The following is a 25,802-nucleotide window of genomic DNA, read 5'->3' on the forward strand; positions in this document are numbered from 1 at the left end:
TGAGACATGGTGGTGGCAGTATTATGCAATGGGAATCTATTTTTATATTTTTCAGGATTAAAAGGTTAAGAGATCAAACCTGTTAAAAATACATGCAGTTCTTGAATGTCCAAATTTAAGTCCAAATCATACTGAAAATGAGAATCTGTGACCAAACAAAACTGATGTTTACGTTGTGTCTTGATGTGCATGGCTGGTTGACACATGCACAACCCAAAGATTGTTTGTTCTGCATGTTATGAACTTTGATCAAATTTCAAAAGTATGTCTTTTGCAAGGCTCTGTAATGGCAAACCTCATTAACATTTTGAACAGAATTTTGAAAAGAATTTCTAAAACATCACACATTTTCTATCAGTGCAATGACCTGAAATTTCCTAAATTTAAGGCCTGATCTTCAGAAGGTTTCCTTGTATTAAAACATGTGCAAACTGTTTGCATATGCAAAGCTGATCTTCATACAAGTTGCAAAACTTGTATAAATATGCAGCTCATATTCTAATGACCAAACAAAGCAGCGTTATAAGTTATGGATATGCATTTAAAATATCTTCCTTAAAGTGATTTATCAAACTTGAAAATGATTAGGCCAACGTTTTTGCATTTATCCGGATTTTATATTAAACTAAGGTGTGAACTCTTTCAATTATTTATAAATTAAGAACAACTCTATAACCAAAACCTTGTTATAAATTATAAAATGGTTTTACTTAATGAAATTTTCCTGCATTTCGTAATCAATGTTTTTATTTAGTTTCTATGAATTCGGCACACTCTGTCATACATTATCGCACATATAATGTCTTTGTGAGAGTTTAATGCATCAAAATAGTCAAAACGCTGCCATAATTTTAGATTTTTGAGGGGTTATTGTGGACAAATTGTATGGATTATAATCCTTTCTTCTCTAAAGGGGGAGTAACAGGTGGGAAGAGAAGCAGGGAGAAGAAAATGTAAGCTAGACAACAAGACTATAAAAAGAACATTTAACAAAAAGAAAAGTGCATAAAGACAAAAGTAGGTGACATATAGATAAATGGAGACAGAGACAATGCAGGACAAATGATGACAACAGCAGATGTGGACATGGTAATGACTTGTCCTTAGCGCCCAAGCCAAATGCCATCTGCAAATTTGTGTTATACCTTCATTGGCGCCAGCTGAATGGGAGTGATGTAGGAGGGGTCCACCATGGGCTTGGGCCGGTTGGCAGTGTCGGCCAGCAAGCTCTGCCATTGCTGTGGCAGTCCGGTGAACTTCTGCTCCCGTGGATCGAAGCCTGTGTGGACCCGGTGCTCAAAGTTAGACGGAGCGGAGATTTCCAGCCGTTTCTTCTTCTTCCCAAACATGCTGGTAAACCCTGGCAAACCTGGCAACCCAAAGGAAAAGCATGTTTACACTGTTCAGAAATTAGATTGGACAATATAAGGAAAATAATCTATCTGGGACCCCTATGACTTGACTCCTTTAAAGCTACCTGATCTTATCTAAAAATTAAGTAAGGGTAAAGAAAAATGTGAAAAAAAAAATCTTAAAGAAGCGCCTGGATGACATAGATAAAAATATGCACTAAAATAAAGTTGTTCTAATTTAAGACTGTGAATAGTTTTATACATATCTAGTAGATATGAGTAAAATGTTGTGCAATAAATTCAGTTTTAATTTTATGCAACTCCACTTTTATGCAACTCCACTCACAGGCCAAAATGGATGAAGGAGAACTTTGGATCTGAAGATGGCGCAAGAGGCGGTTTGGCAAGAGGCGGTTTGGCAGAGAGATGATGTTGGTGAACATCAGATTAGTTAATTTCAATGCGGTTTGTCAGGCTCCGTTTTGCTTGGACTCTATGTGTTTCTCCATACACTCCTTGTGCCTAAACTTCCAGACCTTTGGAAAAATATCCAACCGCCTAAAACAAGAGGGAGCGCAAGACACGAGGGACGCCACCAAAACAATGCAAAGCTTATCTCTCAACAGCGCGCACAACGATTGAGTTATGCCCTACTTTTGTTTTGCGCTGGATTATTGTTGCTCCCCACTGCACACATGTATGTCAAAGTTAAGACAGTACAACATGAGTCGTATGAAGGATTCCAGGTTAGGCCTACCTCCAGCCAAAACAAGTTTGAGTATGGACATTTTATCATTTTCACAACAATCCTGAACTACGATGAAGCAAGATTTGAACGCAATACAAAGCCGGACACTCCATACACCCAGAAGAAGAACACAACTAAATGGACAAAAATAATTAAACTGCTTTCCTTGCTAATACTGTTAGCAGGGGATATTCACCTCAACCCCGGCCCGGCTGTCATTGGCGACATCTCGCAGCTGATGGGACCAGGTCCAGCCGCGTCTGAGCCGCCGGCGATGGAGGCGGTGACAGCGCCTGTGTCTGAGCCGGCTTTACTCGGGCTGATCTTGCCCCGCCGCTCCGACACTACTGTGGATATGTTGAATATGCCTGAAATGGATGCATTGCAACTCGGGGAGGGTCGCGTCCTGTTGCCCAGGAGGGAGGCTGTGGAGAGCGCTGGAGGTGCGGCCGCACCGGTGAGAAAGGCAGGGTCAGCCGCCATGGGCCGCTGGACTACGCAGGTGTCATCCGGAGGCGAGTCACCGGGAGAGCGGCGGGCCACACCAATAGTGTGCGAAGAGAGGGAAATCACATCACAAGAGGACAACGCCCGAATATTTTTTTTCCCCCTCAATAAAAACGAGGAGCCGGGATAGACCATCACCACTAATATCAACTGGAGCGGTTTCTAACCCTACAGAGCAGAACGGAGCTGGACAGAAACCTACAACAGGAGTAGTAGTGAGTAAACACTCATCTCAACGGATTTTTTCAACAGTGAACCACGCTAAAGTTATATGGGACAAAAACAGTAAACCGAAGGGTATATTTGGGGCACATTTGAACATCAGGAGTTTGTTGCCAAAGCATGATGAGATTAAGACATTATTGATAGAGTCAAATCTGCACTTCTTAGCCTTAAGTGAGACATGGCTCAACAGTAAAATTCACTCTAATCTAATTGATATTCCAGGATATAGTCTTTATAGAACTGATAGGAAAACAGGCAAAGGAGGAGGAGTGGCAATTTACTTAAGAGACTCTTTTAAGTGCACTGAAGTCACCTTTGAACATGATGTAAACATTGAGCATATTTGTGTTGAAGTATCACTGTCATCAAGCATGCACTTTTTAATTGTGGTTTTATATAATCCCCCTTCTTGCAATGAAATGTTTTATGGTGAACTAGATAAATTGTTGAAAATGGTTGCCCATAAGTCAGAAGTTATCATACTGGGTGATTTTAATATTGACTGGCTTAATTCTAGCAAAAGGAAAAAACTTAAGACCCTAATGACAAAGTTTGATTTTACCCAGATAATGAAAGGTGCCACAAGGATCTCAAAGTCTTCAAAGACCCAAATTGATTTAATATTCTCTAATAAAGAAGATCAAATATTAAAATCATACAATTTTCTAACCGGTTTGTCAGACCACAATATGATTTTGATAGCAAGAAAACTTTCTAAAAAACGCCTTCAAAATGTTAACAATATTAAATCAAATATATTAACTATTTTTAAGCGCGATTTCCCTGTTTTAGACAATGAATTAAATGGCATCAGTTGGAGCAATATTTTGGAAAATGAGGATGTCCACAACTGTTGCAAAGAATTAATAAGTAGTTTGGAAGAAGTAATTTCTAAGTTCCTCAAAAAACAAAAACATTTAAAAAAAAAGATCTTTACCGTGGCTTAATGGTGACATCAGGAGATTGATGAAAGAGAGAGACATGGCTTTGAAGAAATCACTTAAAAGTAAATTGAATACTGATATCAACATATATAAAAGTTTAAGAAATCGTGTCATAAAAAATTTAAGAAAGGCAAAAATAGAATATTACATATCTACAATAACAGAAGCCAAAGGAAGTCCATCTATAATGTGGAAACAAATAAATAGCATTGTAAAACCACAGAGTACAACAAAAATGTTTGAGCTTAAAATTGGAGACCAGCAGATAAGAGACATTAAACAAATAGCCCAGGAATTTAATAATTATTTTGTGTCATCTGTGGAGGAGCTGGTCCAACAGTTTGATTTTGGAAACCTTACAAGACCAATTCAACAACAGGTTACATCAGGCACAACATTCTCCATAGAGAAGACTAGTGAATCTATTGTGCTTGATGCCATAAATACAATTAAACAAAGCAATTGCATGGATCTCTCCCACATTAATACTGCTTTCGTAAAGCGAAACAAAAATGCACTCATAAAACCTCTAACGCATGTAATTAATTTGTCCATTGAGAGCGGGCAATTCCCTGCACCCTGGAAACAGGCTAGAGTTATGCCTATTTTTAAGTCAGGATCCCAAGACCAGGCCTGTAACTATCGGCCTATAAACATCCTGCCTGTATTTTCTAAGGTGTTAGAAAAAATAGTCTCCAATCAGTTAATGGCGTACATACAGTATCATAAAATCTTACATCCTTTACAGTTTGGCTTCCGACCTCATTATTCTACGGATACAGCAAACTGTTATTTTGTTGAACAAATAAAGTTGGCAATAGACAGCGGGGAAATAGTAGGCGCAGTCTTTTTGGATCTCAAAAAGGCACTTGATACGTTAAATCATAAAATTCTAATTGCAAAATTATCCAAATTAAAATTTTCACCGAAAACTTTACAGTGGTTTGAATCCTACTTAGAAGGAAGAGAGCAGTGTGTCACAATAAACAATGAAAAATCATAATTTTTAAAGATAAATACAGGAGTGCCACAGGGATCCATCCTTGGCCCTCTACTATTTACATTATACATTAATGACTTGCCAGAGTCTTGTCCAACAGCAGGTTTTCAGTTATATGCAGACGATGCAGTAATTTATGTTCATGGAAAGACTGTGCAAGCAGTTTCTAATGAACTGTCAGGACATCTAAAAACTGTGTCAGTGTGGTTCCATAATGCAGGGTTGTCTCTGAATGTTAAAAAAAAAACTATGTCTGTCTGGTTCTCTTCTAGGACCAAGCTCATATCTCAAGAACTAAATTTACAGATAAATGGAGCTAGAATCCAGCAGGTCTCAGAAATCAAGTATCTAGGACTAATACTTGACTCACAATTGAAATTTGACAGCCATGTAAAAAAAGTGTCCAGAGTGACAAAAGCAAACTTGTACACATTCAAACTGATTAGAGATTCCCTACCGTTTCACGCTGCTCACAGTTTTCTGCACTCCATGATCTTTTCACATCTAAGTTACTGCATTAGTTCTTGGTCACAGGCCACAAGCACTACTATCAAGCCTCTTCAGATGATCTATAATAGAGCTATAAAAATCTTAGATAAAAAACCAATCAGGTCCCATCACTGTGTTAGTCTGAACAATTTAAAAATGCTGAATTTCGAAAACTTTGTGAAATTTGCTCAGTTAAAACTGGTATATAAATGCTTGCATGATAAGGCCCCTAAGGTTTTGAGTGACTGTGTAGTTCCTCTCAGAGCTGTGGGCTCAGTCACAAGAGGAGCCCACAGTGGAAACTGTCAAGTTCCCAGACGCAAAACCTCTTTCGGTCAATCAGCTTTCATTGTACAAGGCACCAAAACATGGAACACATTACCTGCAGAACTGAAGGGAGAGTCAAACTGGGTCCTTTTTAAACATAAACTTAAAGACTTTTTATTGAGAGGTCAGTCATGTGAACATTAATAACCTAACTGACCTGATTTTATTTCTGTGATGTTTTAATGTGTAATTTGCTCTGTTCTTCTTGTGTACAGTTACTGTGCTTGTGTAAAAGCCTAACTGGGGACAGACATTGAGAATTAGCCTTAGCTAAAATGTTATAGTGTGTGACATGATGCATGAAACATACTTGTCCCTATCAAATAAACGAATAAATAAATAAATAAGAAACAAAGCATAGCCTGACCCCCTTTAGTTTTTTTTAGATATGTTTTTAATTGAACAAAAATATTTAAATTTAAAATTTGTGTTGCACTCATGAGACCTGGCATAAATTAAAGTTAGGCTTTTACACATAGTTAATGTAAATATAATCAGTTTATTTTTATTTTTTTAGATTGGCCCAAGTTTCTAGGAAGTTTTCAATCAGTAATCAAAGATTTCCTTTTTCCCACAAGTATAAATTTGGTATAATGATGCCAACTTCTCTTACCTCCTTTTTAAAACGGGAAAGACAAGATAGCAAGCAACTAGTCTCAGCAACCACGAGACTAGTGTGTGATATTAATGTTAATGTAGAATGTATTGAGGTTTTCATCAAAGCAACAGGAAGAAAATATGCCAATAATAGACAATGCCAATAATAAGTTATCACGTTTGCTTACTTTATCAATTTGAGCTCATCTTAAAGGTATAGTAGAGGTTCACACATTTTTTAAAAGACCCACCCTCGCCTCTTTAAAAAATAAAATGCTCATGCACAACCCTGTACCCGCTCCCAAGAGGGAACGCCTATCAAACGCGAGGGAGAGGCCATTTCTCCTCGTGCACACTCTGTTTAAAAGTTGCTGATGCATCGCTTATACAAGCTTTCTTTGCAAAAGAAGATTTGCAAATTTTCCACCATGTCAGACTCACCACCGGTAAATGAAAATGGGACTGATCACGTAGATTGCTTGACAAGTAGGAGGACCACTTATCTAATGATCCACCCGGAAAAAGAACATCCTCCACTTTAACTTTAAAATGGTATACCTTTAAAAAAAGCAGCTGCCACATTTATTCTCACAAAAAAAAAAAGTTCTGAAAGATCAAATTTTTGCAACCAACAATACAGACAGGTTTGGTATGTGAAGAAGGTTGATATTGTGAAAAAAAATTCCCCTTATGCCATAGGAATTTAGCGGGATGACAAATGACAAATATGACAAATACCAAAACTAAACCTCTGCAGTAAAACTGAAAAGGTATTATGGTCATTGCAGTATGTCCTTCAGTGGGATTATTAAAACCACATGGCTAAATCAACACAGAAAGGAACCAGGCACAAAGATGATCATCAGTTCTTGTCTTGGTCAGAGTGTGGTTATACTTCTATAGGCTGTGATCCAACCTTGTAAAATTGAATAGTTGAGCTACTGTTTTATTGGCAGATGGGGAGCTAACTAAAGTACAATCAGCTCTGATACTGTTGATAAGTGAACCACAAGTAAATGTATTTAAAATATAATGTAAGTTGTTCACCCCACTGAAAAATGTCCCTTAGAATAAGAACATACTGCTGCAACAGGCAACCAGACTTTCTGGGTTGCAAATACTTTGCAAAGCAGTTAAATATTTGATGAACCAGGTAAAGATGAAAATCTTCAGTATTTGTAAAAACGCTCTGTAACCAGCCGAGTATTTTTTTTTTATAAAAGAGGTTTAAAGAAAAAATAAACTTCAGGGGAAAAAAGAGGTTAAATAAAAATAGAATTTAAAATGCACACTTTCCTGTTTAACTATAATGTTTGTTTAAACTTGTACAAGTTGAATTTGGTGAATAGATTTAATTTTTGGGATGTAATCAATTTCCTTTTTGACATAAAAAAACCCAAAAAGACACGAATTATGCAAGTGTAGGTTACATTATTTAGATTAGGCAGGAACATCTATATGTATTAATACCAACTTTTGTGTGCATGTATGAATATTTACTGTATATGTTGCCCATCATTTACTTCATCCAAATAAGAATGAATGAATAGAATACAAAAGGTTTAAACATAACAGAAAGGATTTAAAGAACTATTGCTTTAATCTCTGCAATCCTCGCCAAAGAGGATAAAATTACACAAGTTTTTGTCTCTCAGACAAGTGTGGCTCATCCTGTCTTTATCTTTTAGGCAGCTAAAACATTTAGAGATTATTCCAAGTGCTGCAAATTCCTTTTAAAGCTGCAGCTGGGAAGCCAACAAGCAGTGAAAAAGAAAACAAAAAACGATACAAGATCTAAAACCAACAGTTTATATATTTACATAGAAAACAAAGAAGACTGTGGTTCAATTAAGAAGGACCTGTCTTAAATAAAAGGATCACTGATGTTTGGGTCAGAGAAACAGCTGGAGGTTTGGATCCAGTCTGCAATCAAAGGTGTATTGTGTTCAGAGCGTCCTGCCTGTGATTTGGGACCTGTGTGTGTGTGTGTGCCCCATTGTCATACTATCGGTTTGGGTATTTGCACAATGCCCAGTCACAAGAGCAAAATGTCATGACTCAGTTGTTGCAGCTCTGAAAGAAAACTATTGTGCCAGTTTTCATAAAGAAGCACTGTGTTCTGATAACAACAGCTCACCCAACCTTCTTGTCTTCACTCTGACTTCCTGTTATGAGTTTAGCACAAGTTTTGTCTGCTGGGCAGATGCTTAATGCACCGACCTCCAGGAACATTAGACACAAGGTTTTGTGTATACTGTGTTGATTTAAATCATTTAAAACAATTTAAACAAACAGCTCTGATGTTTGTTTAAAGTTGAGTTACAGCAAACTAAACTTTGCTGTAACTCAAATTTTGAACAATCTACTTTAAGCTCTGATGGTCGTATGCAGGAAGGATGTCCTGCGGCAGTCTTTCACATGTCTGTTGTAGTTTTATTAGATAGCAATCGGGAATCTCTGAACTTTCATTATTGTCTATTTTTGGCCACATTTCATAGCATCAATGATATTCTAGCAGGATAATATCCTTCCTATGTATTAGGATTGTCCTTAAACTAATTCAGACCTATTTTTATCTAAAATTTGGACACTAACAGCCTTGAAAACCAATACTGCCTGGTATAACCTAAGCAGACGGGAGCCATTTGTTGACATGATCCTCCAAACAGAAAGACTCCAGCTGGGATACAAAGTCAGATAACTCTTATGACCATGATAATTACTTCAACCTTGCAGCCGTTTCACATTTTTACAAGCTTAAATAATGATGTCCCTTAAAAATATCAAAGCTTTTACAAAAACTGATCCCATGAATATTGCAGCAAGATATTCAAACTGAGGAAACAAATCACTATCTTTTCCTTTCAAATTGCTCATAAATAGAGCTCAGCTGCAAGCTACTTAGTAAAAGAGAGGTCACTCCCTGCAAAGTGTTAATTAAATCTGCTTTCAGCGAATGACTAACTCTTCTGACTTGGCAGGGACTCACTCGCAGATTTATAGAATGAAGAGTCACCAGAGTAAATTTCTCAAAGCAACTTTAAACAGACACGGCAAAAATGTAATCATGAGAATCGTTCTCTGTCATTTCCTTTGCTGCCAGGGAGGAGAGTCAGTCAGTCTAAATTAGTGGCCTCAAACAGGAAAGATTGAGAGATAGATTGATGGGAAAGCACCAGAATGTGGGGGGTTAATGAGGTTTGAAGATGAGAGCTGAAGAGGAACATAAGTAGGAGGTTACGGGAGACATAAGGAAACAAAAACAAAACGGAAAGGAAAGAAACAGAAGACATAAATAAGCACAGCGACACTGCAACAGATTAATAAACAGCAGAAAATCGCTTCAAGCATTCAACACAAATTCAAAAAAGTGTTTAAGCATAGAGAGTACCTTCATCATGGAGGTGACCTCAGAGGAAAAATGAGGGTTCTTTAAGTGAAAATGTAGATTTTTTTTTGTTTAAACAATGAACAACTTTCAACTTTCAGTTCACACAAGAAAATTACATAGAATCACAAAATATGCTGGCAAAAAGTGATGTTTAAGAATCACTCTAAATCTGTGGACTCCTTAAAAACGAAGCTTGGTAAAATTTGGCCCCAGAAAAAACACATAATTTAGATCATGCCCAATATTATCCTTCAACAAATCCTTTCAATGACTGTTTTTTTGTTTTTGTTTTTTTCCAATACAGATACATTGTAATAATTTAGGCACATAGGACACTTCTTAAGTTGTTGGCTATGTCCACAAATAATTCAACAGTCCGACTTGAAAATATTTCCAAGTATGTGGTTTTTATTAATTCATAATAAAACCAAGACATACAGTACATATCTATATATATATATATATATATATATAGGGTTTTTTTTCTCCGATCTTTTCTGAGATAGGAGAACACGTGTGTTAGATCATTTTTAAATTAAATTATTTTCTTAAATTCAAAATTAAAACATGTTTTCAAAACTAAATGGTAAATACTCAAATGTAGTGTATTCATTTCACATTAATCAGTAAGGTCTATGTTAATTAAGAGAACAGCTTTTATTTTGATATTCTAAGGCAGAAGTCTGAACGCCCAGTGAGTTCTAACAACTCCATTGACAACAAAGCTTGAAAAGTTCGAAGGAAGTTAGCCGCTCTGGCTAGCATTACCATAGACATTTGCATGACATGATATTTAGTTTGCTCTACTCATTTTTGACCATGTAAACAAAACGTTAACATCTAAAAACCTTACGTATTAGCCAAATGAATATGATTGAAACAGGCTCTAATAAAAAAAAAAAAGTATTTCACAAAGCTAACAATATAATTATAATATAGAGTACAACCTGTCAATCAGTAAGCTTCGTTATGGTTTTATAGTTTCTAAAATATTTCCCAAAAGTATCGGGTTCTTCACCGACCTGCCTTTACTTTAAATAGACCTCCAAGCCCAAGCAATTTGAATTACTGGACATCATAGCAACCTAACTTTCTTGGTCTGCCGCTGGTAGAACCCTCCAACAGCTTTAGAAAAAGTGTGATTGTAATGACCCAGTTGATGAGAGAAAGGAAGATATAAGGTAACTCCAAAACAACTCTAATTAAGTTATTACAGTACAAAAATACCACAGTGGCCACAATGTTATAGCTACAGCTAACATGAACAGATATGCTGCTTACATACTTGTCATTAAATAAGGTGCAGACTGTGTATAATTCTTAAGCTTAGAACAAACTATGTCAGTATGAGTCAAAAATGAGTCCGAAGACCTTGTTTTTCGATCTTAAGTATGACTTGGGTCTAAGTGTAAACATTGACTCATACTCTCTCTGGTCTTAGGTAGGTATTAGATGATGTTATGGATGGATCAAAGAAAGTTTGGGATCATCTGGGAGTTCTGTGATGAGAAGCTGATACAAAAACCCCAGAGAAAAAAAAAAGGTTTGCTTTGTAAAAACTTAAGATCCAGGAATGAATAAGGCTGAAAAAGGTGCAAAGCCGAGGGGCAGCCCAATCTAGAGCTTATCTGTCCTCAATACAACCACATAAGTCCGCAGTCACACTAACACTTTTATTTTACTGATTACAATGACTTTAATGCAAGACTTATAATTCTTGCAATTCTTAAATCCTACATTTTGGGTTGTCTTGGTAACACAAATGTTTACAGTCAGATCAAGCAACAGGGTCCCCAACCCTGATATCCCCATATGGCTTCAGTAATGAAGGCACTCAATATGTATGGCTGGAAAGATATGCTGTACAGCTAAAGCAACTAGTGAAAAATGTGTTGTGTCAGAATTCATCACCTGAATTTATCCTGTAAAGCAGGGGTGTCAAAGGGGTTCCGGAAAAGATCGTGTGGCTGCAGGTTTTCTTTCCAACCAAGCAATAGCACACCAGACTCCATTCATCTAATCAAGTCATCATGTTCAGATTGGACTCAATTGATGAGTTGACTGGAGTCTGGTGTGCTATTGCTTGGTTGGAAAGAAAACCTGCGGCCACACAGCTCTTTCTGGAATCACTTTGACACCCCTGCTGTAAAGAGTAGCAGCGTACGAACATTTGCGCTGAGTTGAAAGTTTGTTTTGGGGATAAAACAGCAGTCAGCTGTGTATTGCATGCCATTATTTGAGCCTCATATGATAAAGCCGTAAGAGGTTCTTCTAAAACAGAAATCCTAGTTCTAAAGAGAAAGATTTTCTCTAAAAATGACCAAACAGTTTTTAAACTCAAGTAAGACCTGTGTCAAATGTCTTATAGGCAGCTATTTATGATGGAAGGTGTAGATCACTTCACTATGATAGGGTGCAACTATGAAGGAGTCAGAGGTGGGAATGGTAATGCTGAAAGAAGATCTTCAAGTGATAAATGACGGTTATTAAAACGGTGCAGATCATGAGGTGAGAAGTAGGGTGAGAGAGACCATGGCAGGAGATAATTGAACTCTGAGGACCAAACGGATACGAACCACCTGCTGCTGTAGTCACTGCTAAAACTAGTTAAGACGTGTTAAAAAAGAACAGCATGAAGTTGTTAGATGGAGCCTTGTATACAAAAAAGATTTTCTTGTCCAGAGAAAAGAATTGGAACCAGAGACAGGTTTACATTCTGCCTTCACACTGCTTTGGAAGTATTCACCCCCTTTAAGATTTCCTCTGTTTTTTTCCTTTTTGTCCCAATCATCATCAAACAAGTCTTCCCATTTAAAATAGTGTTTGTCATCTAAAACTAAATACTGGTTGCACAACTTTTGGAAGGCAACAGGTACAATCAATTTAAAATTTTGTTCTACAGTCTGAGATACTTGATTTAATTTCTCGACTTTCTATATGAAGGTATACGTTGCTTACTGTGATCAGTTAACATTTATCTACTTTATGTTGTAATCCAGGTGAACTATGTACTTTGTAGTTTTTGGAGAAAACTGAAAAATGATAAATGAACTCATCACAAGAGGGCAAATACATGTTTTATATAAGAACAAATTTAATTGGAAAGTTGTATTTTGTATCGGAGTAAATAAAATGACAATCCTCAGTGGCAAAAGTGACAAAAAAAAAAGAAAAACTGAACAAACCATAAAATAGATGTTTTTAGTAGAACTGTATAATCTTAGAAGAGAAAAATATAGTTGGTTTTATTTAAAACAATCAGGTTTCGAAGACATTACACTTTTTACACATTTTTTTGAAAGGAATTAAAAATGATTGTTTGGTTGTTGGGGAGGTACAGTAGAAAGAGATGAGGACAGACCAAGCAGATTAGACATGATATTCTGCATTATCTTCTAGGTGAAATGTTGGTGTAAATATAACAAAGAAATCAGTAAAGCATTGTGGCATGAAGCAAGGTCTAGAAGTCTAAAAAGGTATCATTAAGGTGTGCATCTAAGTGCAGCATGTTTTTGAGTTTTGATTGATTTTGATGGGTTGTTTTTTTTTCAAAGCAAGTTTGTGTATTGACAACATAAACAAAGAATGAGGAATTCTGTTTAAATTAATTGGTTAAAAAAAACTGCTGCAAACTTACATATATTTACATATTTCAAAATAATGTTTAAACATTATAATGCTTAATCGCTGAGCGACAAGATTTACATTTGGTCTTTAAGCATCCGGAGAAAGAATGCGACCCCTGACCTACATGGGGATGAGATTATTGAAAGCTAGTGAGGCTTAAGTCTTTTAGTCCAAGCTCAACTGCAAAGAGACACAACAACAAACGTACATATCTCTGAATGTTGCTAACACAGCTAATGAATACAGCCAGTTTATGCAGCCAGTCCAAATTTACTCCTGCAGAGCTTTTAGCAGCTCCTATTTCACACCACTGCAAACAACCATTAGACTGTACTTTGAGTGTCCGGGCATCTGGGAGTTCATGCCAGAGGAACTACTTACTTTACAGCTTCTACTGGATGCCACATAACACCTCTATCAGTTTAAGGCCATACTTAAAAACACTTTGCAAATTTCAGAATATCGTCTGTAAGGTGATTCTACAGAAAAGCAATAATGAAGGAGTTAAACTTAATGCTATGACATTATAATGCAACAAAAAATTTAATTGAATACTAGAAAATGTCAAACCAAAATTCTAAAATACACCTAGCAGCAATATCTAGGTATGTAACAGACATGATAAACATTTCAACATGACTGTACTGTAAAAGTTTATTTTATTACCAATTAGATGCCAGAAATAGTGCTGAAGTGTTGCTACACACTGATGGTCAGCTGACTGAAAGGTTACTAGACTTTTTCCCAACAGGAAGGAACACTTTGTCCAGTTTTGTAAAATATAAATTTTTATTTTATTATTTTTTTTATTTAGCTGCAAAAAATCTCTTACTTTGTTACGATAATTCGATAAGCCATCCGCGTATGAATAATTTCTGCTGTCGCTAATTTAACTTACCTTTCCAGAAGGAAAATGTTCCCCTTTGTGTGGCTTTGGAGCCCCTTTTCTTTCTTTAAGACAGCACCAATGTTTTTCTTCTATTTTTTTAGGCATGATCTGAAGAATATAACACTAAGAAGCCATTTCTCAATTTTTATCCTGTAGCCACCAGGATCTGAGCTTGCGTGGCTACAATCTGCTATCTAATAGAATCATTTTGTAATGATGTTGACAAGCCGACTAGAAGTAATGTTATACATTTTGACCCTAAAAAATGTATCAAACAGTAAACCAATAATTTATTGGTTATATAGATTTTAAGGTATTGAAAAATATTGCAATTAATTTTCATTATCATACTACTATAACAATGGGTCCCAAGCAGGAACCTTTGCATTCCCTTTTTCCTAAACACCCATAAACTGATGCACGAGCAGCATCACAAACATGTACCTGTTTTGTTTTTTTTTGGTAAATATTTGAATAAGAAAAAAGTAGTTTCAGTTGTATATAAGCAGTAAATCTTGCAAGTTGATTAGTAAATGAGAGAATGCATGTTTTATATATATATATATATATATATATATATATATATATATATATATATATATATATATATATATATATATATATATATATATATATATAGTTTGTGTGTAGTGTGTGTGTTTGTGTTTACAGAGAGAGAGAGAGAGAAAAACAGAAATACTATGGCTATAATATTTATGAAAAATTAATCATTCCAATGAAAAAGTTGCAGCTCTCAGTGTAAAAACAGATTCTCTGAAGCCAAATCACTACAAACAGACATTTCAATAAATGAAGAGAGTTGCACGAGTCTCAATCTCAAACTCTGGATGGCCAGTGTCCTGCAAATCTTACATGATCTCAGCTTCAACAAACTTGAATCCATTATGAACCCATTGCCGGAGCTTGACTCCTGTCAGTGAGGTAGTTTAGCCATTTGGGAACACATCTAAAAGTTGCAGGACATCCGCCCTTTGAGTGTGATACCACTGCTCTAAGACATGTTTTTGCTTAACATTTCCAATGAAAGTGTCATTTTAGTTCTTCACCAAAGAGCAAAGCTGCATTAGAAAAATCCTGCATACCTTTGACCCATGAATGTATCAAGTCATAAATCACAGCTCTAGGGCTTTGGCTTGAAGAGCTCAAAATGCACAGAGTTGTATAACGCGATGAAAAACCCTATTTCTCTTCACTCGAATAATGTTCTATCCTTACATAACATTCACCACTCTGTGCACACAAAGCAAACATTCAATTTACAGGAGTTAATATGAAGGGATTATTAAATGGTCATATTTTCTGCAGATAATAAACACTCTTCCTTAAAAGGGTTACTGGTCCCAGGACAGAGATCCTGACTCCCAGCCTGATTTGTCTCCAAACCATCTGTCACCATCTGAGCCTCCACAGGCACTTCCCCTCCTGCGAAACAACACCTAAACACACACTCTGCAGTAAGAAAATGAACTCTGCACATGTGTGTGCACTGGTATCCATGTTGACTGTGTCTATTTCTGGTGCTACATGCTTGCTAACACTCCATGGCAACAACGTGGCATATTAATTTTGTACGCCTAAGGTTCTAATTTAGCGATGTGATTCAGTATTGAGATGCACAGCATTCATTCATGCACACAAATGGAAATAGGAGTCATACATAATTGAGAAGGCAACATGAAAGTGACATTTTTTTTTCAAACAAAAACCTGAGGGAGGGAAGGTGTTATATTTATTTAAAAGGAGAATAAGAGGGAATCCTGAATGAAGTAAAAGGTCAAACGTTTTGGAGAAGTAGGTCAACCCTCACTTGCTGCACCCTCTATGTACTTGAAGAAAACAACAGGGATAGCATCAATTTGCTTCCTTTCATAACCAGCTAAGCTTTTTATACTACCTGTTACTTCATTTGTCAGCTCATGTCTCCCTGACTTGCACTTATTTGTTCGCTTTAAACCCTTTTCCTTCAGATGATTTAATTGGCTGAAAACTGTTTACACAGAAATGCCTTTTCCCCCTCCGCTGCCTCTAGATGGATCTGCAGACTTGTAAACAACTATAGCAGATGAAGAGGCTTTTTATCTTTTTTTTTTTCCTTTCAAAATTCCTTCAACACACTGAGAGGTTTAGAGTATAATATCATTTAAATGAAGTTTGAAGACATGACATGATCGGGGAGCTTTAGCATATTAGATTAAGGCCCCGATGATGAATGCGTCTTCCCTCACTGTTATTTATCTTACACGCGCTCACCGCTCTTACCTGGAAACAAACTGCCTGTTTCTTTAGAAATATCAAAGTGCTTTAGAGAGTCCATGATGAGAGAGGGATAATTAGAGCCTCCACAGATGCTGCACTTTGATGTCAAATGTCTCCTTTGATAAAGCAATTACCCATCTTGATGTTCATTCAGCCAAACAAGAAACAGTCCCTTCCATGAATTGTGAGCCAATAGAATCCCCTGAGGAGACACAGTTCTCTAAAGTCATCAAGCTGACAAATCCAGTCAAGTCTACGACCCACTGCAATCCCAAACGTTACTTGATGCTGCTACCACTACTGTTACCCTGCTTGCATGCTCTGATAATTCCCATTGTGAGCCACACAGGACAAGAAAAAAATGCTTACGCCAGCATCCCAAGCTGTAGCACAGCCTGACAGTTTAAGCCCGGACCCACCCTATTTTACGCTCATTGTCTAACTAGGTTTGACTCGACATGTCCTCCGATTTGCCCCCGCCCAGACCTCTACCATCCTCTTCTTATTTACAGTAGGAGTCTGTCAGCGATTCAATTTTAGATCTGATAAAAACAAAATAAAACAGGTTTCCTAAATGTTATCCTGCCTTTTTTGTTTTCAGCTATGCGTGTTTTATTGATTTCTGTTCTACCTGCTGCCTTGTTTACTTGCTTGCTATTAGATGCACAATATCACAATAAAATTATGACTTTATCTATATCTTTATCTATTTATAGGGCATTTATTAGAACGTGTTTTAAGTCAAACAGTACATAAAAAACTGTCTTCTTCTGAAGTCACAATCCTCTTTCACAGGGCAAGGTAACACAAAGTGTGAGAACGGATACAGCGGAAGAAAGAGACAGAAACAGCTGGTACACAGAGGACAACTGGGGACAGGCCTTGAGCTGAAGACAAACACTCGAAGCAGAAAGAGATTTTCAGAATCATGCATTTCTCACACCAATGAAGACAGCACTGCTGTTAGTATAAAAGAAGAACCTAAGAGAGTTAAGAGGGCACAGGGCTTCTGTTATATGTATTCCATTTAATCAATTTGATGCTGTAATAGTAAAAACCCAATTCTAAGTAAACAAAGCAAATGGATAAATGGCTCCTCAGACTTTACATTAAACAGCTATTAACTCATTTGTGCAGCTATTCTAAATTTAGGGAACCTACAATTTCCAAAAGCTCAAGAAATGCATCCCTCATTTGCACAGCTTGAGGTAATATATTTATGCAATGCTGTACAGAGCCAGTATTAACAAGTCATTATAAATGCAATAACAGTTACCACATCCCTGTTCAGTACTTCATTAAAATAAATGCAAAGTACAGACTTAAAGCTAAAGATATTTAGCTTCAACCAAAGCCTTTACAGGTCAGTGGTAATATCTTGCCTTATCGCAGAGCTTAAAAGCTACTATAATACTCTGAAGAAGCACCATGTAAAAAATACACAGTTTCATCACCTCTTCATTAGAAATATGTTCAAACCTGCAGCCTTGAGCAAACTTAAGCTTTGCTCCTGCTGATAAAAAGGAAAAATAAAATGACGTTAGGAAGTATGCTGGAGTTTAAGGGTAAAGTAAGCTTTACCTCTATTTTGCAGCTATTTGCTATAGTGATTTGGGGCTTTTCCAGCAAAGGTGGGAAGATTGTACTGTAAATAGAAAGTTGTTCTTCTGCTTTACAAATGTCTCTAAATAGCTTTTTATAAGTGTTGGAAAGTTTAAGAAGTTGTGTTTCATCTGTTCTCTTCTGGTTAAGGTACATCTGAATACAAGGCGCCTAGCAGGTAACTTAAACTGCATTAGTCTCTATTTCAATATGAATTTAAAGGATTATATAACAACTTTGGAGACAAATCAAGTTTTCCAGGTCAACAAAACAATGTGCAAAAGAGACACACTGGGATATTAAAATAGGGCACAAGTTCAAAACATGTCAGTTATGGTTTGCCAAATTTAATGAGGAGTTCTGGCATCTTTTATAAACGTACTGACTGAATGACAATTAAAAAAATTGGTTTGGATTGCTGGTTACCTAATCATGGATTAATTTCTAACAGATATTTTTCATATTCTTGATTTATGAAAAGAAATCAAAAGTATCCAGTATATATAAAATTATGCTATAAATTAGATGTCTTTTCTTTCTGACAGTTATTAAGCACAGGAAGATAATCTTAAAAGCAAACAAAGTGTTTAATTTCGAATTTTGAAACGATCCATCATCCATCAACCCATCATCGCTCTCCAGCAGTCTATGGGCAAAAGGTGGGGTACACCCTGAAAAGGTCGGCAGTTAAATTCAAGAGCTTTTCACTTTCAGGTGCCAGGTTCATCAACAATAATGCTAATCAACGTTTAACTTAACTCCTAGAACAAAAGTGGCAACCACGGCATAGCTTTAGAGCCCATTTGCTTTCTTAAGCAATAATTGCATCGATGCTGAAAAACTTTTAGTTGATGTTTGCATTGGTGACAATGTTCCCAAGCTTTGCTTATTTTTTAGTCCACTTAAATCTGAAAAATGTCCAACCAAGTAGAGGCCATTTCTCAGCTCATCAAGGCGCTCGTATGATTTAGCAATGCCTGAGCTCCGTCACACAAGGCGTCAACCTACTAGTCTTATTGCTGCTGAATCCTTTTGTGTTGATTCTGGCTTTATAACCAGAGGTAAATATTTACACATTTTGGAAAGTATCTCAGTATTATTATTGATTTTAATGAATAAATTGTAGATATGACCTTTTTAGCAGTAATGATTTTATTGTATTTGTTGTAAATAAGATTGATTCTATCAAAAATAAGATTATAAGCATCCCTCTAACTATAAGTGATTCATCTCTGGAAGGTGAGGCAGCTTCTGAGTTAACTTTAGAATCTGAACCAGGTTTAGTTGTTTTAATCTAGTTCAGCTTTCAGAGTTGGCAAAACTATTGCCTTCATCTAAGCCTTCAACTCGTACGTTAGATAACTGAACCAAATAAACTGAATCTAATTAAAATGAACCTTTACAGCTAGTAAATGAACTAGAAAGAAGACTCGATTTTAGTTTCTTTAATAGTGTGCCTAACAGGATATGGCAAAAGTTATTAAATAACTCCAAAAGGGTCAGATTACTAGGTAACCTTAAATATGTTGGACTAAAGCATTCTGTGTAGCTTTCACTTCCTCCACAAAAAAGAGACCATGTCTTAAAGCTCAAATATGAAGGCACACCCTTTTTATAAATACATCTGTAAATAAAAACATCCACCACCTCCAAGGGCTTCTCTCTCTCTCTCTCAAACCACTAACGCACATGCAGAGGAGTTAGATAAGCAGTGTGGAGGTGGAGAGCTGCAGACTAAATACAGAAAGAGACATCTAGAATTATGGCAGTTAGAGCTGATTTGGCTATGCTAAGAGTCTCTCCTCCACCTAGAGTTATAATAGACTTCATATCTAACTGTATTTTCACCAGCAGTGAAAACACTACTTTACTAATCTAACATCTTTACTTCATCTACATGTCAAAAATGGTTTTGACCTAAAGGGGCAAACCTCAATCAAAAACACCAGATTATAGATTTAATTTTGCTTCTACTTCCGAATCAAAATAAATCAATTAAAGTTAAATGTTGCTCTACTTAAGAAAAAGTAAAAAAAAAAAAAATGTATTTTTGATTGCCAAATTAAAAAAACAAATGTACCAAAATTGTAATAATTTCGTGATAAAATTGGTGTAAAAAGAAACATATACATTATTTTATTTGAAGGTGTGTTGTTTTTTTTTTTTTCATAGACGTTTCCCCAGATTTTTTTACAGAAATTTTCAGATATATTTTAGCGAGCTGCAGATGAATTACAAAGTTATTTTACTTCTTATAGTTATCATCAGGGTTTATTCAAAACAATCTTTATCTGTTTTCACACATTTTTCTTATTTCAACAGAATTTTTTCACTTGTTATCTCAATGGTCAAAGCTTTTATCTCACCTTCTTTACATTACAAATGTAATGTAAAGAAGGGGACACCAGCTGAACAGCAGACACCAACTGAAGCTTTTCAAAACCCAAGCTTAATGTTTTAGAAAAAAATTACTAAATTTTGTTAATACCGAACAGTTTGTAAAATTCCCTCCTCCTGAAATTATTTTGCTCATTTTAACTTATGACTCTGACAATAACTTCTGTGGGAAGAAGAGCTCTAGGACAGAATCCTAAGCCTAACTAAAATAAAGGAAATAAAAAATACATTATAGTGGATGTCTTAGTCAGACGGCAAAGACAATGTACAAAACCAATGGAAAATTGATAAAACAGAGAATAAAAGAAGGTACGAAATGCTATCTTGCACATAAAACAAAGCTCCAGCCATATGGTATTAGTTTCACTGCTGTGGGGCCGACATCTGTATGCAGACATTATCAGCTGCCAGACTGGAGGCACAAATGTTCCTGTTTTGAAACTATGGGCAGGTTTTTTCCAAAGAGCAAGTTTGATAAAAAAGAGAGTGACAGACAGCACTGCGGGGCAAACTTTGACAATTATTTTGACAGCATATGTATGAGTGTGGGTGTGTATTTGTATCAAGCTAGATTTTCCAAATAGAGTCATCAATAAAGCCACAGCAATAAACCCTTATTGCTTTATTCTCCTCATTTTTATGAAACCTCTGAAGCTACAAGCTAAAAAAAACAGTAAATTAAGTAAAAAATGATGTAAATAGAATATAATTATAGTAATGAAATAACAGTTCCTTAAATCTAATTTGATGGAAGTCTCTTGGATTATAGCCTAGACCCAACTCTTATGTAGTATCTGCTGGTGCTTTTCTAGGCTGAAAGCACTCGATCGCTAAAAGCCTTCTCCTTTGCAGGCCATTATCTACAAAAGCATGTTAAACCCTCGACTTAATCGTTTATTATTGAAAGCTCAGCAAGAAGCCTTTCCTACCGGTGTTATGGGAAAATGGTTCACGGTGAGATGTAAAAGATGTAGGTTAAGGATTTGTCATGTCAGCCACTCCATGGTGTGGCTGAATTTAGGAGAGAAAGGCCACAGCAGACTGATGTGTGCCTGAAAGTTGATGTCCCTGTTTCTGTGTGAAAGCAGAAAGGTGTGTTTTACAGATGCAAATAGTGGGCGAAGCTCCCACAGAGAACAGAAGACACAAAGACAGAAAGAAAACTTTTTCTTTTAAATGGGCTATGATATTCAGCAAGCTGAGCACCTCAATCCCTAATGTTTAGAAGACTTGTTTCTTTTTAGAGGTCAATTTTCCACTGCACTCCTCAGTGTGTGAATTAAAAAATTTATCAAAAAGAAGAAAAGGCCTACAATGTTCCTTTTGCAGGCACAGAATGAGTTCTCCTTTTAAAAACGTCAAAGCATTGGGACCTGAACCAATAGTATTGAGTCAAAAGTAATGTGGAGAAAGACAATCTAAACATATAAATAAAATCACAAAAGTTACATTATATATGATTTACCAAAAAAAAGCTTAAAAGACTTTTATAAAACAAGCATAGAAGACAGTTTTTGTAGGAAAGGGATATGTACATAACATTTACAAAATGTTACGGTTGTCTAATTAGTTTATTTCATAATAAAGAATACAAATGTAGTCTGTTCCGAGCAAAAAAAACAGGATTCCCATGCTTGCGCCCAGTTTAATAAACTAATCAAGATTTTTGAACACTAAAGTCTTCTTGTGAGGAAAACCACAGAAGAAAATGCAAAAATCCTGTTTTTTTACATAAGTGATACCTTGTATTGTACGTAACACTTTCCATTATAAGAACCCAGCATTTCCCTGGATTTGGCTTTTCAACAATTAAAAAATGAAAACTCTGCATCTGTATCAAACATCTGTGCTATAGGCTAAACTTGTATAATAGTTAGGACTGCACAAAATCAGGTCAGGGGCCACAAAAGGCCCATGTGTCAAATTTTAAATTTTTGAGATATGGGTCAGACGTTATCTTACTGTTATCTTACAGTTGGTTCCCATCTAGAATGCTGTGGTGGACCCCATGTTGGTAACAGATGAGCTACATAGGTAAGGGTTGGGCATGGATTTCAACTGGACAAATAAGCCCCATTTACACTACCCTCTGAAAACATATCCGTGCCGAGTTTTGGACCAAGCTTGGATCAGTTAACCGTGCCTAGCTTAGCTCCTTATGAACGTTTACACACCACGCTAGCATGGTACGGTTCCTCGCCTCCTAGTGACAATCTATGGTACTACCACTTTCTAGAGAAATCAACATGGCGGCGCCCGTAACATTCAGGAAGTCTGTTTATAATTATGATATTTCAACATTTGCCGAGAGTCAGGCAAAGAAGGCAGCCTTTGGTTAATTTACTTGACAGTCGGCTTTTCGGAAGTGGATACGGAAAAACAATAGTCTAATCAGGGCTTATAGATGAAACAATGACAGACGCTGAGGTTCATCAAAACGCTAAGCAGCATCATCACTGAAAATCGAGTGGCACGGTAGGGAGGCTAGCATTTTTTATGAATGTCTGAAATTTCATGATTACGGAGGCTGACTGTAAGGAGATGACGCGGTCTGCTCATGCGCTGTTTGTTATCTGGAAACCGAGCTGGAACTGAACCGCGCCGAGCCCTACTGATTAATTAGTAACAGTTCAGCACGGTTTCGGTTGTGTATGGCACAGTCTGGTTCAGTTTTGCATGCTATTTAATATCAACATTTATCTTGGTTACCATTTCAGAAAAATCACAACTATTAATGCTAAGAAAAAGAGGACTAAGTATTGAACCATGAGGCACACCAATATTAAAGTCAACCATTTTACAACTATTTTCATCTATGCTCAAGTATAGTTTTATGATTCTAATAGATTAGCTTGAATTATCACCTTGATAACAGCAATAAAACCTCCCAGTTAATGGTATAGAATAGATCAATACTATTAACTCTGACTTTATCTAATTTATCCTTGATGTTAATTGTAAATAACCCATAGATCTGAAGAAAAACATCTAGATGCCAAAGGTCAATAAGCTATTGTGCAGGTTTTACATTTATTTTTATATCTAAAAAACCTTTCCATAATATATGTGGCAAATTGAAAACAAGTGTTAAACCAGAGCTGGATGATAACTTTGAGCCTAGCCATTCAAATATTTATTCAATTTCATTCAATTTAGTTTATTTATATAGCACCAATTCACAACCCGTTATCTCAAGGCACTTTACAGAGATAATTCCACCAGAGGATACAGTCAAATTGATTCAAATTGATTCAAGTTTTCTAACTAATGTAAACGAGCTGATGGCATCGACTCATTGACTCAAAGGCAATTCCTCACACCAAGCATGCTTGTAGCGACAGTGGAGAGGAAAAACTCCCTTTTAACAGGAAGAAACCTCCAGCTGAACCAGGCTCAGTGTGAGCGGCCAACTGCCGAGGCCGACTGGGGTTCAAGGAGACAGAAGGAGACAGAAAAAAAAACATAAGATACAAAAGGCAATAGTCAACCAGCTCCACAGCAGCCCTGTCCAGGAAACACAAACACAAATACAACGTTACTTGTCCGGTGAAAGCATTAGGTCTGGTAAATGACAAGATTTGATATAGTTGTTTGTCAGGGTTGCAGAAATGTTAGCCAAACAAGTCGCTAATTACTAAAAACTGATGTGGTACTAATGCATGAGTAGACTTTACAAAACAGAAATTCATCCATTTGTGTGTAAAATCCAGTGGTGTTAACCAATCTATCTTTAAGTTTACAAGCTGATCTGAAACTAGGACAGGATTGGGAAATGGTGCTCAGATTGGCACTGTGGTGATTTAACAGTCATGTAAGAATATCTCTGTCTGGGAATTGCACAGCAGGAGAGTAAGGTGAAAAAAATCCTTAATCTAGATAGAGCTCTGAGAAGACCTGCTGTTAAAAGCGAGGTCACATGATTCTGACACCAAATCCAGAAAGAGTAAAAGAGAAAATGCATGATTGCCATATTTTAAGTTAACAGCAGTAGACTGTGCTATTTACTCCACTGCTTGAAGCCACCTCAAGTGTCCCAACTAATCTGCAAAAACCACACAAGCAAAGATAGAGCATAGTGTGGCCTCATTTCAAAGAGCAAAAGGCAGTGTGACTCTGCACTTGTGGACAGAAGGAAAAGGGCTTAGAAAAACTGGCAAACAGGTCAAAAATATTTGGTTTTACAAAAATTTCAAACTCATTGACATATTTTCTTTACTTGCAAAGATTTTAGATACTTCTCAAAATAAAGGAAATGTTTGTAAGCATCAGTAAAAACCTGATACAAAAGAAATAGAAATACAAAAGCAGGATAGCATAACTAAACAGGTTTATATGTTCTCTAACATCACAGTAGAGCTTTTAGCGTAGTGTAAACAAATCTGTCAACAAGATTCACTGTCCTGCCTTAAATTTCAGAAAATTAAATAGTTTCATGCTCCAGGTCAAATTAAACGCTTGTTAATTGCAGTGGAGATAAACAGCAGCACAGACACAATGCAGGGGGTTATCTCAATAAGACAGCCCACTGTTAATCACAACTCCAACAATAGTCCGCTCATGGGAGCTCAGAGATAAGTCTAACCTACAAATGGAGCAGTGAGAAGTATAAAACATTGATGCACCCCACCCCCATGTAACAACTCATCCAGTACCAAGATCCTACGACTTTAACTTCCTCTCTATTTGTCTACAGCCAGAAACAGTGGATGGAAGTGTGTACCTTTTGACCTACATTACCACTGGTCACTTCTACATATCTTATCTGGAGCATAATAATGTGCAGAATGTAGCCAACATCTATACTTCACAGAGGGAAGGCCTCAATGTTTTTAAAAGAATTCTGTTCTGTTCAGAAAACGCTGTCCATCAATCATATTTAGAAGATCTGATTAGTGTTGCATTGACAGATTACGTAGATGATGAAGATAGTAAGGGGTTGGGAATTTAAAAGGATGTTGAAGTATTTCTTGACTGAATAAAGGTTGTCAAACAAGTCATCCATATACTCTTTCACACATTTCCTGTAGTGCCAGAACAGCTACAATAATAAAAAATTATGATCCACACTACATCACAAAAAAATTACTACCTCAGATTGTTTCATACTACGAATACTATTGCTATATTTCTATTAGAACTTAATGTTCCAGAAATACAATGCAGTGAATTAATCTACAGTGTTAAATAATTGACACATTTCTTTTTCAGAGAAAAAATCGGAAAATTCCACTCATACAATGCATGCAGTGCCTTTTGATTGAACACCACCTGGGAACTTTGTCAATTGACTTTATTTGCAAATAAAACTGGACGCATATCTCTAACAAGATTGCAAAGAGGCACTAAAATATTTACTCTACTTGTTTAATAATGTTCTCCAACAAATCGTGAGGACCTTCAGCGAAGAGCTGCATTTATTCAGATTAAATT

At 36.4% G+C, this 25,802-nt stretch overlaps 1 protein-coding gene across 4 annotated transcripts in view; it reads right to left on the reverse strand.

Moving 5' to 3' along the window:
* Positions 1-25,802, reverse strand: part of pak5 (p21 protein (Cdc42/Rac)-activated kinase 5) — a 94,000-nt gene that overhangs the window by 51,144 nt on the left and 17,054 nt on the right. For all 4 annotated transcript variants that reach the window (XM_038286031.1, XM_038286029.1, XM_038286032.1 and 1 more), the window contains exon 2: positions 1,146-1,369. In XM_038286031.1, the coding sequence (XP_038141959.1) occupies positions 1,146-1,349 (204 nt within the window). In that variant the 5' untranslated portion in view covers positions 1,350-1,369. The remainder of the gene's footprint in view (positions 1-1,145; positions 1,370-25,802) is intronic.

Source organism: Cyprinodon tularosa, unplaced genomic scaffold (assembly GCF_016077235.1).
Source record: "Cyprinodon tularosa strain WSP-4 unplaced genomic scaffold, ASM1607723v1 ctg22, whole genome shotgun sequence".
NCBI lineage: Eukaryota > Metazoa > Chordata > Actinopteri > Cyprinodontiformes > Cyprinodontidae > Cyprinodon > Cyprinodon tularosa.